Here is a 15,180-nt window from a genome sequence, read left to right on the forward strand (position 1 = left end):
CACAGGATGATGACATTACGTGAGGAAAGATTGACTCATCTACAAGAACTACTGACAAACAGAATAACAAATTATTTTGAATTGACATGTAAGTCACAACTACTTTATAAGCTTGATGTTTAAATGAAGCCCCGTCCGCATTATGCTTGTGACGTGTATAAGCTAAACTTATTATTCTTTGTATTGTTGTAAAAGACAATAGACTAATTTGCTACTAGTCAAATTCAATACTTTTTTTTTTTGAAACGTCAAAAACTATATTCTCTATGAATTTTGTATGAAATAGTGCTTTATGACGTCAACAGATTTTTGCGTCAAATAGCCGACTTATTAATTAGAAAAATAAGTAGATCATTAAACCTGTGAAAGAAAGGGTGATTATTTTTGAATATTTTATTGTATTGAAAAGAAATAATTTATTTTTGAATGAGGAAACTATCAAATTATTTATTTTCACGAAATGTTGTTGTTAGTGTATATGCCGTAACAGTTCTTGCAAAATGGAAATTCCCTGATCTATTTAGACGACCATTCTTCTTTTTTGGGTGCTAATGGTGGTCACTGTGGTTTAGGTGAGATAAGCATAAAATAATTCCTGCCTTCATCAGAAAATAACATCTCAGTGTGGTTTACCAATACATGTATCACCTCACATAACAACGAGGCCTCGTTTTCACATCAGTACCCTTTACACACATCCCAGAATAACACTTAGTACAAAGTTTACATGTCAAGTTTACTGGTGCAGGGATCCACTGCATATCTTCGGGACATTCTTCGAATATCGTTAAATTTTTCTTGAGACACACTACGCCGCGCTCAGCTGGAGTTTAAAATAAAAAACTCAAACGTTACTGAACATTTCATAAAAGTACTGTTCATGACAGCTAACATTTTCGCGATGACTAGAGGGCGCCACCACTGGTTAAGGAACTGTACTTATAAATAAATTCTGCATGAATCCCATAATGTGCTATACATTACCAAGTTATTGCTTGGAGGCGTACATATATCGTACTGTCTACACATAATGTTTTCTATCAATGCGAATATTTAGATCAATAAAAACTTATTACTTCGACGGTCGTTGCCAATAAGGCAGATTTTCGACAGATCCTACTCGAGTAACGTCAAAAGACAAGCATAACGCGAACGAGACTACACAATCGAATACTAAACAAAAACAATGTATACAATTACACGTGGTACGCTGCGTTTGTGGATCGTTCAGAAACGTTCTTTCTAGAAAATCGCCGTAGCTGTCCCCGATGTCAAGCAAATAGTTTTTGAAGCTTTTCTTTGACAATCTTGTTTTAGCTCGAAAATAAAAATAAAATATTTTCAGTTTATAAATCTTCCGTCATTAGAATACTGTAAAACTAGCATTAGGTTGGTTTTTCCACCAGAGATAGAGCAAAATGTTCAGCTTGAGTATACGATGTATCTGCACATTGCTACATCACTCGCGACCATCCATAGCACACATCCATACCACATATCCGTAGCACACATCCATAGCACACATCCTTCCATATAAAAAACATATTTTAGTTGAATCCGTTTCCACCAGTGTTAAGCTATGTGTACCAATGATTATGATTGGTGTATTGGACCTAAGCTTTAATATCTTAGCTCCATTCAATATACAAGGTCAAATGAAAAATATTAGCTGAAATATACATTTTGGAACGTTCTTATTCATAAAAAAATACTTATATATTGTGATCAGAGTCTATTCGGAAGGTTTATCATTTATTCTAATTACACTAACTTAAAGTAAATAAATAAAAATTATTACGTTTCTGAGCTGAAATAAAGATGCAATAGATTAATTATTGAAATGTTAAAACTTGATAAAACTTTTAACTACTTTGAGTTTAATTATGGCAGCAATAATTATATGGATTCTGTGAGACATAACTTATTTTGACATTTTTAGCAGACTCAAAAAAGTAAGTACTTTCTCAATTTGATTGCCAAGTTTCTCCAGATGGTATTATCATATTGAAAATATGTGAATATGAATGAACTAAAGTAAAAATAAAAAAAAAACTTAGTACCTTCAACCGAGTATTTATTATCCAGGTCTGAAATGTAATAAAAAAACTAAAACGTGAGTTTAAAACAGACTATGTTAGAATATATTAATTTTTCCTATAACTACAGAATGCTTAAAAATTAAAAAGCTATCCTAGCTGATCCTAAAGATTCCTGCAAGTCGACTTAATCCTTGGAGGACTTAATCCTAAAATCCTTGGAGGAATATATAGGCCACTTAACCTAATACACTACACTACAATATTTATAAATGACTAGCTTGCAAATAGTAACGCAAACATTGAAATTATGTAATATAAACATTATGTACAAACACCAGCTGACTAAATGCACGCTAAGTGTAGGTCCACAGACAGGGCTCACTAGGGCTGATACTGAACCGTAATAAATTACCGTTGGTAAGAACAGGGTGGTATTTAGTCAGTAAGAATAATACTACACTCCACTCCCAAAGCGGGGGAAGTCAATTGATAATTGTTCCAAAAACGTGTGCATTTATTAGTGTAAAACAAGATGTGATGCTTACCTGGCCACATAACGACTTTGTCATCGTATGCACTGGTGCAGGTGTCTGATATGGGCATGAAGACGTACTCCCAGCCCTTGTTGTTGTACCTCCAGCCTTTGGAGTTGAGGATCAGGGTGCGCTCCGTTGCATACGCGAATATGAGGCAGTATACTATGTGATGTAGCTGGCAACCGAAGCCGCAACCCTGTGGACAAAGAAATTTTACTATGTAATGTTAAACTACATTATATATTGACTGGCTGCGTAAAGGTATGAAAGAGCTTTTTAGTGCGACTTTTAAAATATAAGAGCCGAATATAATAAACTGACAGATAAATGAAGCCCGCCACAATCTCCCAAACCGCTGCAACTCCTGTAAGCCAGGTTCTACAGTAGATACAACATGAAAACAGTGGAACACTGAAGTCCGACACGAACGACTAAACCCGAAGATATTATGAAAAAGAAAACGATAGTTTCCACTTTATAAAACATTGTATTTTGGAAAATCGTAGAAAATCCACACAAACATCTATCATATACTAGGATATTCCCAATCGGTTCATCCACCCGATTAGATCACCACGACCTTCCAGAGATCTTTCACCTCTATCTAAACATCTTAACGCTACTGTTTAGCGTCGTATTGTGAACTAGGGCAGCGTGGCGTAACCATCTCCCCAGCTATGGCGAGTACGTGCTAACAGGTGTGTGTCAATATCCGAAGATCTAATAGCATTCGGAAATAAACCTGTCTGTCATCAAACCAGTGGACTTTCCTAAAGGTTGTTGTCCGACAAAACAAACAACACGTGGGTGTGGTTTCCCACATAACAATAATTTCATGTTAATGTAACTCATGTACTAGTTTATGCAGGTATTTTGTTATTTCATTGTAAAATGGGAAAAATATTTTATTTTTCGTGTCAAAACCATCTGTCTGTGATCGGGGAATCGGATCAGGTTCTCTGGTCCCCTGGTCTCCTACTATTAAACAATTATAGCTATCAAGCAACGATTGAGTATTATCTGTTAGAAAACTATTGAATTATTTTATACTTCTGAAGAAGTTTGATTATAAAAAATATAATTGTGGGTGGTTACCTAATACCTAGGACTTACAAGTTTCCTAATCACCTATGCATATATGTATGTCCGTGTTTGCATATCACGCAAGCTTCCCACGATGACCTTTTGACTGTCACGAACGTTCATGATGTCAATACAGCTTTCGAAACTTTCCAAATACCAGCACTAAATGAATGTTTAAAACAAAGCCTTAAGTATTTCCTACTTTTTCTATTCCTCGTAACTCATCCGAGAAGAGATTAGGATGATTTAAAAACATTCATCTACGATACAATATCCTCCTCTCTGATCTAAATTAGTAGACCAGTTTCGGCAACTACCACAGTATCATTTTTAAGCCATAAGCCGGCAAACGCAGCAGACCCATCACCTGATGATGATGATGTTAAGCAATCGCCGCCGCCCATGGACACCCGAAACACCAGAAGCGCTACAAATGCGGGGAATCGGAAAGATTGGGGAGGTAATTGGGCCTCACTCCGGTCTAGTCGGCCCATTCGTGCCGAAGCATGGCTCTCCCACATTCCCACGAACAACACGCACCGGAGCCGAAGAGGCTCGACTTAGTGATCAGTCGCAAGACCATACTCCGGCTACTTACTCACCTATCAAACGTAATTTTCAAAGCGTGTGTTTCTCATTACACGCTTGTGTATCGACACGCGCTCTATGATGAAATTATACGCCTAAGTACATACATAGAGTGTGTAAACAAACATGTCACCGGCAGTATGATTAGACGTGAGGCTCCAATGAATTCTAGCTTACTCATTCCAAGAATTATTTCACTAAGTGTCTTTTAATACCTATGTACATAGAGCAACGCGGGTCTCCGTACGAGGTCCACGTTGCTCTATGCCTATGTACAATCGACAAACTTGGCGGTCGACCATCACTAGGCGATATTCGCATGGACTCGGCGCGAGCGACTGGGAAAACGCGCGGTGGATAGCGAGTTTGCCACAGGATTTTGTTTATAAAATGTAGTACCGTAATCTTTGCCAATTGTACTTTATTGCCTCACCGCATAGATGTTGATGTTATTTATTATTCTAATGTAGCTGTAGGAGTACTGTTTCAGACACTGTTTATTAACATTGTTTTCTTTCTCAAATTCTATCGAAGTAGTAGTGACTAGCAAAATTTGCTCATACGCATAACAAACGAAAAGGATGACTTAATAAACGTTTGTATAAGTTATACGTACATATATACTCCTGTATCCTGACGAATCGATGTTTTGTATACCTAACAAAAGCTTTCGAATTAATTATTATGTTATCGGCTTACTCACGTAACTGTTTGACGAGCAATAGTTGCTGCTCATGAATGTTGCTCATGTAACAGAATGCTGCTCATGAATATGAGCCTCCAGCATGGCTTGAATCTAGTCGAGTTCCTCGTCAAACAGTTACGTGAGTAATTTGATAACAATAAATATTAATTTAGTATGTCTCACAAAAGTTATAAAAAAATTAAAAGCTATCGAATTCCTGATTTCACAATGTTCGACTTGCAACAAACTTGTAATAAAAGTAAAGACTGCCAAGAGGATTACTCATTTCGAAAACGCGGCCATACAATAGAAAGTATATCGAACGTTCATATTAATATTTAATGTATAACTTACACGCAATACTTTAGCTTACAACTTTTCATTGTAACATTACTTGTCTTGACAGATTGTAATTTAGCTTTTGTGGATACTAAAACTAGAAACTTTTTTAAAAGAGTAACGAATGAAGTTTCTTTCTCATTCTTCTCCATTTGAAGCTCCACTTAGGAACGAGCATCTAGCTTTACAGAACTAATAATAAGTTTCGAATCCAAATAATCTATCCTTTTTGGGGGGGGATATCATCCAAAGCCTACTCACGCCTTAGGCTAGGCGAGAGGTAGTGTCAGACTTACTGACTAAAAACCACCCCGTTCCTACTCCTGCTTTTAGAACCAGAGCCCCGGTAAACCCGCTAGGTAGACCGCAGCTCATAATAATCTATCCTAACCATTACATTTCTTTAATAGAATTTAAACTTTATAAATTTTGCAATAAAGTACAAAATCTATTGCAGCACCCTGTCAATTTGAAGCTATGTGATATTCTAAAATACAAAAATTTCTTTAGCATATAAAAAGCAACAAGTCCCGAATAATACTGAATGAACAAAAAAACACTTTATAAACAAACACTTCTGTTCTATGGCTTCGAAATTCATAAAATTTTGACGAACTAAATTCCTAAAAACTGCACCTTTTCTAGCCAATGTACCAGCAATTTGGTCATGAATATGAGTCCCAATATGACTTGAAACACCTTTATTGCCATCATGTGTCATAATAATATCGAGGTATGTTAACAATATTGTAAGGAATATACATAAATAATTTTAAAATGAGACATTTCTCCAATAAGTCATGTGAATAAGTCGTATATTTAAAGGGGATTGACCAACTTGTATGGGACTTTGGCTATTTTTGAACAAGCACTTCAGCTAATAATATATGTTTGATTTATTAGTTCATATCAGTAAGAATGAAGATACAAACTTAGTTTTGTATCAAGATTTATATTTAGATATTTTTTTACATTTTATTGAAACTGATTATGCATGAAATAAAACATTTTTTTTTTCTATTAAATTGCATTATTAATCCGATTCATATGTAATTAAAATATGGTCAAGGAACTCAGCAGGTGGATTAATAATTTTCTGGTACCTTGCCCAGCTTAAAAACCAAATAATAGTTATTATATGTGCACATCAACCTACTGTTCTATGACCCACCATGCAGTTGCAGCAATAATGTTTTATGGCTGTCCTGCCTTTAGTGTTATTTTCATATAATATATATACAAAATATGTTTTCCTACTAATGTGTCTACTTCGTATTTTCCCACGCAATAAATTGGAGTTTCAACACTCACAATGCAAAAGAACAAAGCGAATAATATCTGTCATTTTGACGAAAAACACAACAGATTGACAGCAGATTGGCAGCACTAAAGTCAAATTCAAAGCCAACTACTACAAATACTTGGTCTTATCATAACAAATACCAATAAAAATCGATTTTTTTAAAGTACAAATTGATACAAAGTTATTAGCGTCAGACATTTACTAAAATATAAATAAAATTATTGGTAAATTACATTTTTGTTGAGCAGCCTGTTCAAAAATAGCCAGATTTGGACAATCTCCTTTATTAATTAAAGGAATACCACCCGATTGTATTTTTTTCCTTTCCCTTACATAAGGAATTTCTCCTGTGTTGTCGGGTGCGTTTAAAAATAATTTGTATGTAAATTAGGTACATTATTAGATTTATTAGCACCTGCTCAATTAGTCATTCATAAAAGCCTTGCAACGACTGCAGGTAATAAATTGTACCATTGTATTACTGTATGTACAATAGTGTACATATTTTCCTTTTGCGATAAACAAATAGTACCAGGTAATGCCACAGAGGCCACGCCAATTCTATTTCTATAATAAATTGTTTAGGTACCTAGTACTGTGCTTTTACCTATACTAATATTATAATAGGGATAATGACAGGGTATGAAAATTAAAACATCTATTTAGTCCGTCAGTTAGGTAATTAAATAATTCTGTCATTGAACACGTATTTTTTTATTTTTTCATATAACAAAACATCATGCTAGATAAAACGAACCAGGTGGAAATCACGCGAGCAATCGATATACGTCAAAGTTTCGACGTATCTGACGAGTTACCTAGAAAAGACGTCACGCGATATTTTAAATCAATAATTATTATCTTCGAAAGTATTTGTTTCCGTAATAAAAAATGCGTGTCTAATATTTTAAAATAATCTACAAAAGGGACATTAAAATTAAAATTAGTCTTCTACCTTATTTTAAAAATCTGAAGAGTTTGTTTAAACACGATAATCTCCAGAACTACTGGATCGAATTGAATATTTATTTTTGTGCTGCATAGTTCATTTATCGAGGAAAGCTATAAGCTATATTACATCACGCTATTAAACATATAAAACCGGTTTCTAAATAACGAATAACTATGCAATTCTGTTATCCGTTGCTAGTGCAAACTAATGCCAGTTTAAAGCGCTTGTAGTTACTTTTATCAACTTTCTTTGCATTTTTATCAGTTGATTTTCGTAGTGGTTACTTGTTACGACTTGTCGCTTTAAAGCAATTGCATTCTCATGAACAAAAATACACCTTATAAGTTTTTAAACTGACATGGTCACCAACACTAGAATTGAAAAACATGGTAAATATCCCGTTTCAAGTTCCAATTCTAAAAATACACCTTGTTTCTATATTTCTACAGTTATTGAAATAGCTTGATCCGCCTTTAAGTTCCTTTTGAAACTTAATAAAATATTTTTGAGATCCAAATGAGAATAAATTGCTAAAACTTTTCTGTATTGAAAAATAACTCTATGTATAAAGCTTGTTCAACGAAAAATCGTTCTTACTGTTTATGAAATAAAGACCAATGTAGAGTATAACAAATTGGGTGTTGATTGAGAGTCCGTTAAATAAACATCATATAATAATAACATAACAAGATATACTAATCAACTTCCAGAAGTCAGCACCTACTTAAAGCTTGTACGTAAAGCAAACAAAACGTCACGGTGCCAATGACCTAATGACGGATGCGTACGCGCGTGTCACGGGCCCACTACGCGCTGACGGATGGGACCGGTGCGTTTGTCCGCGAACTAATTATAACGCAGGGTTTGTAGGGCTCCGACGATTGATGCCACCAGGTGGACAGTGGTATTAGAATAGACAACAACTGACAAGTTCTTTTTATATTCGCGAAACGATTGACTCATAACAGGGCAAAGGCCTGTCACACAGAGATGAATGAACGGGCATTCCGCACATCAAAGAGATATATGTCCCGCCTATCTCTCACTCTGACGTTTATGTGTGATGATTCGTGTATGTGATGTGTACACTCATGTTTTGTGTGGATTAGATGAAATGGCACGTGTCGTGTTAACTTGACCGATATTGACGGCGATAACGCATGCAGCTGTATAATTAATAAACCTGGTGATAATATTTCTATATTTTATTTTATTTTATAGTTATTGCACTGGTGTTGTTCAAACAGAATTCCAATACAATAACTTTAATTAGTATGTGACGTTTTATAATAAATATCGTGCGACATATTAAATTAATTCAAAATCACGTAAATTAATGGACAAAAGATCTCCTAGTTTCAAGTCACAGAAAGACTCTTCATCATGAACAGCGTGAGCAGACGCGCGACGTCGCCGTGTCTAATTGATTTTTAAATGATTTTACATTGTTAAATGATTTTTAAATGTTTATTTATTAATCCATCACACAAAATCTAACAACCGGATTTTGTGTTAAGAATAAATCACGAGTTTTATCAATTCACGGAGATATTTAGATATTGACATTTTACTTTGACATTGACATTTTGCTTTGACATTGACATGACTTTGACATTGACATGACTTTGACATTGACATGACTTTGACATTGACATGACTTTGACATTGACATGACTTTGACATTGACATGACTTTGACATTGACATGACTTTGACATTGACATGACTTTGACATTGACATGACTTTGACATTGACATTTTACTTTGACATTGACATGACTTTGACATTGACATGACTTTGACATTGACATGACTTTGACATTGACATGACTTTGACATTTGACATGACTTTGATATTGACATTTTACTTTGACATTGACATGACTTTGACATTGACATTTTGCTTTGACATTGACATTTTACTTTGACATTGACATTTTGCTTTGACATTGACATTTTGCTTTGACTTTGACATTTTACTTTGACATTGACATGACTTTGACATTGACATTTTACTTTGACTTTGACATTGACATGACTTTGACATTGACATTTTGTTTTGACTTTGACATTGACATGACTTTGACATTGACATTTTATTTTGACTTTGACATTGACATGACTTTGACATGACTTTGACATGACTTTGACATGACTTTGACATGACTTTGACATTGACATGTCTTTGACATGACTTTGACATGACTTTGACATTGACATGACTTTGACATTGACATGACTTTGACATTGACATGACTTTGACATTGACATGACTTTGACTTTGACATTGACATTTTACTTTGACTTTGACATTGACATGCTTATCTCAACAACGTACAAGGAGCATTGACCAAAAAGTTCACATGCAAAATACAAAACATAAAACTATTAAGGTTTCCATAATAACTACCGAAGGGGCAATAAAAACGTACATTTACGATTCAGTAAAACAGTCGCGAAATCACCGCCTAAGCCCAAGTTCCCGCGGCTAAATATAGACGAGACTGCAGGACTTATAGTGATTGATGGTAACAGATGGCAAACTGTTTAACATATAAACATATGCGGCACAAAACTAACAAAAGGGAACCGACTAACATAATATAATGGACCTATGCTGTGTAGATTGGACATGTTTTACATGATTTTTATCCTATCTCGAAACCCTTAGTACGAGTTTTACTTTACGTTAAACGAAAACGAAACGAGCGCGCGTTCGGCGCTCTGATTGGCCGGCACGAACCAATCAATCAATCAATGTTTCAATGTATTACGCCTTCGGAAAAACAAACTCGTATTAAGCCCTCGGATTGAAAAACGACAGGCTTATAAAGTCAAAATTATGCAATGTGAAAATACCTAAGTAAAGCACCGTGGTTTTTCTGAATAATTATAATTTTTACCTCTACCTATTCTATAGCAATTGTGTATTGTTCAACACAATGCAACATGTTCTACATTCATCCGTCATTTGATAACATCACTCGACAACTTTCTAACTGCGCCACAAATTCCATCCTACAGTGCATACGCTAATCTCATTAATCTGAGAATAACGTTAATTGTCACCCACAGTATTAACCAAAGCGGTAAATTGTTATCGCGCGATACGATCCAACTTTAGGACTTAATTCACTTTGATGTCGGGGATAAAAAGATTATCTGATGGCCTCAGAGACGAGTCTGTCACTCACATATCGAAAGCTTAGCCGCGAAAAATCAATACAGACAGTTATTTTCGTATTCATAATATTTTAACAGAAGCCCAATCTGGGGAAAATATTTATTTTAGAACTAGCAAATTCATAGATGGACGGATATTTCAAACGAGTAGCGAGCCAAGTAGTAGTATTATCTAATAGACAGTCAAACATCGTGAAATATTTTCGTGTTATCGATACAGCTATTTAGCAGTCAGTGACCCAAATACATACAAACAATAGAACCTACAATAAATGGAGTGGAAAAAATGCAAGTGGAAAGTTAGAAATAACGTATACAAAAAATACTACTGAAATGTGGTTATTAATAAAGCATTAACTGCCGAAAGAAAATTGTTGAAGGCCAATCCTCCGCTAAGCATCGGACACCACTATCCGACGTGGCGGTTAAAATGTTAAACCTATCTTTGAAAATAGGATTTCAGTAAGTACAGTGTAACTTGTTAATAAATATATACTGTAACTAAAACATACCTTATTCAAGTTACATATGAGTTTCCTAGCATCCTTGCAGTCGGGCGGGTTCTGCAGATAGTGCAGTCGTCGTTGCACGAGGTCACTGACGTTGGCTGCCTCCGCCTGCCTCCACTCATTGTACCCATCCAGCTCCGGTAGCGATTGCTGGTCCGAGAGCAGCGACCTGGAAGAGAAAGGATACATTCTTGACACTAAGAACACAGAGAGCTTTACAATTTGATTGCACGGTGGACGCGGTAGATAGGCAACCGGCTGCCGCGCAGCGTGTCGCTAGTTCCATTCCCGCACGGAGCAACTCTTTGTGTCTTAAAACTTTAACTTGTATGTTTGAAGACGCACCCACGACACAGGGGAAAATCCAAGCGTGGAGCAAAGTTTAAAAAATAAATTAATAGTGCTGACGTTGATAGCGCTGACGTTGTGTGCATGCAAGTCCCATTTCACAAGAGGGCAACCCCATTATCATACACTGGCCACTATTTTAGACTCCGAGGATATCCGAAAACAGAAAAAACCCAACAACAGATTTTGCCTGCCTCGGAAAAAGAAACTCCATTTTCTGCAGTCGCGCTTGACGACTCGAACAACTGAGGCAATTTACCCTTTAAAGAACTAGAATCCCAGCCACACTTGAGGAAGTTCCTTTGATGATACGTTATCTGTATTTATTGTACTCGAGCGTGTACTATGTGTCATCAAGGACGAACTACTAGACGCGGCACTACAGCTGTCGTCCTGAGCGAACGTATCACAATCTAGATTTGAGATAGATCAAATCGAATGCAGCGTGCAGCACATTGTAAATAACGGAAACAGGAATCGCCAAAAAGGTTACATTACAAAGAAACAAACTTATAGAAACTCATTTGTTGTCATTTGTTTTGAATCTATACTATACTAATATTATAAAGCTGAATAATATTATAAAGCTGAAGAGTTTGTTTGTTTGAACGCGCTTATCTCCGAAACTACTGGTTCGATTTGAATAATTAATTTTGTGTTCGATAGTAAAATTATCGAGGAAGGCTATAGGCTATAAAATATTACGCTACGTGCAACAGGAACCAAGCAGAGCGGGTGAAACCGCGCGAAAGTAGCTAGTCTTAACCTTTTCGCCGCCCAGCTATACTAAACACGATGTGTCGCCGTACGCCAACGTATAAATGTATAATAAATGTATAGTACGAAAGTAGGGATGGCGGTAACATCATGTCGATAATGAAAAAAAATATGTGTAAATTTAAATTGGTACTCAAATTTACAATTAAAAATACAAACTGTTAAATTATAATGGTAATTTGTTTTATTTTATTAACATTTATACTAAGAAAAATGGGTGTCCGTTATCGGAGATGAAGATACATGCATAGAGTTGCTAGAGATAATAATAATAATTCGTAACATTAGCCACTTCACTATTCATTTCATAACGTAGTCTGTTTACTTCATATCAAGTCATTGGCGTTCATAGCACGATAAATTTCGTAAGGAATAGAGTTGTCTATGCTTTTCTTTCTTTCTATAGAGTTTGGTTTGCTTTTGGTTTTAGTTTACATTTAAAATCTAACGTCAGGTCACGATCAGGAACATTGTTTGTAGTGATTAAAAGTGGCAACATATGTGTAGTTTTGGAAATGAAATGAAAACCCTCAGTACATAATAATTAATTTTAATGAATTTTTATATTTTTAAATGTTTTTTTTTCTTTTTAGTTTAATATTTAAAAATGTAATAAACACGTATAAGAAATAAATAAATGATCATTTTAATGAAATGATTTGATAGGTAGATGTACATTAATTTTGAAACGCATTGTAATACGTTATTTACTGACCGGAATTTCTTTTTATTCATAGAATTCAAAAAACGATTGGATGGAAAAGAAAACAAATATTATAGTAAATAAAGATTCTAATGAATGCAACTTTCGCGTCACATCACTGGCCTACTTGATATGAAGTCGTTGGCGTGCGGGATATAAAATTATTTGAAACCTTTTATGTTTTACCTTTTTAAAACAGAAAATAGTCTGTTTTGCATGAGAAAAAATAGTTCGTCGTGTCCATATTACAAAATTACAAAGAAACAAATGTTTTATGTATCGTAAATGTATTTTTATAGTAGGTAGATACAATGAACTTCTATAGAAGTAGTGGCGTGGACGGCACGAAAATCCTGAACTTCTATAGAAGTTGTTGGCGGCGAAAAGGTTAAATAATTCGACCTAAGATTGACCTCCAGGGCTTGTACTTGGCACTCGAATTTACAATCAAACACACCTTTAAAAAGTTCCAGCATAACTATATAACAGTTATAATTAAAGATAGCTATAAGAAATGTAGCAAGATCAATGTCACTTCATATCAGCAATAAAGTTCCATTCAGTCTACGCACCTAATAGATAAGGTTATCCAAAGGAAGAGCTGACAACAATGGACATTTCATCCGATCCACTGTACAACATGCACAAACCGGCCGCTCGTTAGGAACAACCTTGACAACATGTGACTCACCGATTTGTTTATACAAATTAAACGATTATTCCCATCTACGTTTGGATCAAAATGACATTTAAGCCGTCACTACGTTCAATGTACCATTTCATAGGTGCCGTAGTTAAGGAAACTGTCAATAACTTGCCCATTTTCCAGTTAGTATGAGGTTTAGATTAGGTGTAAATGTGTAATCTGCCCTACATATTGTTCGCAGTACCATGTCGACAGATGACAATACATGACAGTTGTTGATTTAACAGGATGACTACACAGTCTCCACGTGGTATGTACGCCTATCAATGAATTCAGTTCGGTACGTCACTTAAAAGCCTAAACACTGGTGTCCATATCAGCAAGAATATTGCAGTTTTCCGAAAGAAGATACGTATCACAAATCGAAAGTTTTAGGTGATACAAGTACCTATATGTTGATTATTGTCCCAAATAGGGAGTAAAATCTAAATACTATAATAAGGTCTGATTAAGTCTTGGTTATAAATGCATATTATCTTATTTATTAAATCTCAAAAAACAAGTTCTAGCACATATCAGATAAACTGGAAAGTTTAATATCCAAACTATTAACGGGCAATTAAAATATGGTCATAATTACAAGTATATGGAATTAGAAGCGGGTTTAGTATACCTACTCATATCCATAATACATATGTATCTACAGCAGTGGAACTTTACAACCGGGCCATTAAAAGTTGCCAGCCAGCTTTATGCCCGCCACAACTATTAAGTGGAAATAAAATATCTGAGGGCATTCCTGTGTAAGATTTTCAATTTATATTTAGTACAGTTATAGAGATGTTTATACATACTTATTCATTATTATACAAAGCTAGAAGGTGTGAAGCTAAAAACCTCTCTCTTTATGAGGAAGGAGAGGATTCACAATTAGATACCTAGTTTTAAAGTTTAAATGAGGCTACTGACTAGGCTTGTAATGGTCTTAAGGTGCTGATGGTGCCACTAATCCCACACTTTCTAATCTTTTCCTATAAGCTAGACGCCTTTCGAAGGATACCCCTATAAAAAAGTAGCTAGTGATCGTTTTAAAACATACTCTGGTTCAAAATCAAATACCCATGTTCTTTTTCCATCATAACTTGCAAATATCGACAGAATATTGAGAATATTTGTTTATTGAATGCTGGTATTTAGTATATTCCGAAATAACATCACCAGGTAAGCCATGGACTACAAATTACCTCCCAAAATTTATTGGTACCAACAGGAACTCAGTACGGCGCGGCCGTGTGATCAATATAGTAATTGATTTTAAATGACTCTCATCACTATGCCAGACTTCGTGGAGGAGAGATGGACTATTTGTGGTACACCTCGCTTCTAGCTTATTATGTTACATCTTTACTTCCATTTTAACAGTGGATAATCATGATAAGAGCGTAAATCAACAACGCGTAACTTATTTTATGTTATAAGCCGGTAAACAA

The 15,180-nt window shown here is 35.2% G+C and overlaps 1 protein-coding gene across 5 annotated transcripts in view; it reads right to left on the minus strand.

Annotated features, from left to right (window-relative positions):
- LOC118267390 (alpha-(1,6)-fucosyltransferase) overlaps positions 1–15,180 on the minus strand; it is a 44,457-nt gene that overhangs the window by 13,448 nt on the left and 15,829 nt on the right. For 3 of the 5 annotated variants that reach the window (XM_050694581.1, XM_050694580.1, XM_035581323.2), the window contains 3 exons: positions 11,220–11,385; positions 2,585–2,771; positions 2,061–2,087 (listed from right to left, as the gene is read on the minus strand). In XM_050694581.1, coding sequence (XP_050550538.1) covers positions 2,061–2,087; positions 2,585–2,771; positions 11,220–11,385 — 380 coding nt within the window. The remainder of the gene's footprint in view (positions 1–2,060; positions 2,088–2,584; positions 2,772–11,219; positions 11,386–15,180) is intronic. The other 2 variants (XM_035581327.2, XM_035581326.2) reach the window with 1 other exon arrangement.

The sequence above is a fragment of the Spodoptera frugiperda genome, chromosome 6 (assembly GCF_023101765.2).
Source record: "Spodoptera frugiperda isolate SF20-4 chromosome 6, AGI-APGP_CSIRO_Sfru_2.0, whole genome shotgun sequence".
Lineage (NCBI taxonomy): Eukaryota > Metazoa > Arthropoda > Insecta > Lepidoptera > Noctuidae > Spodoptera > Spodoptera frugiperda.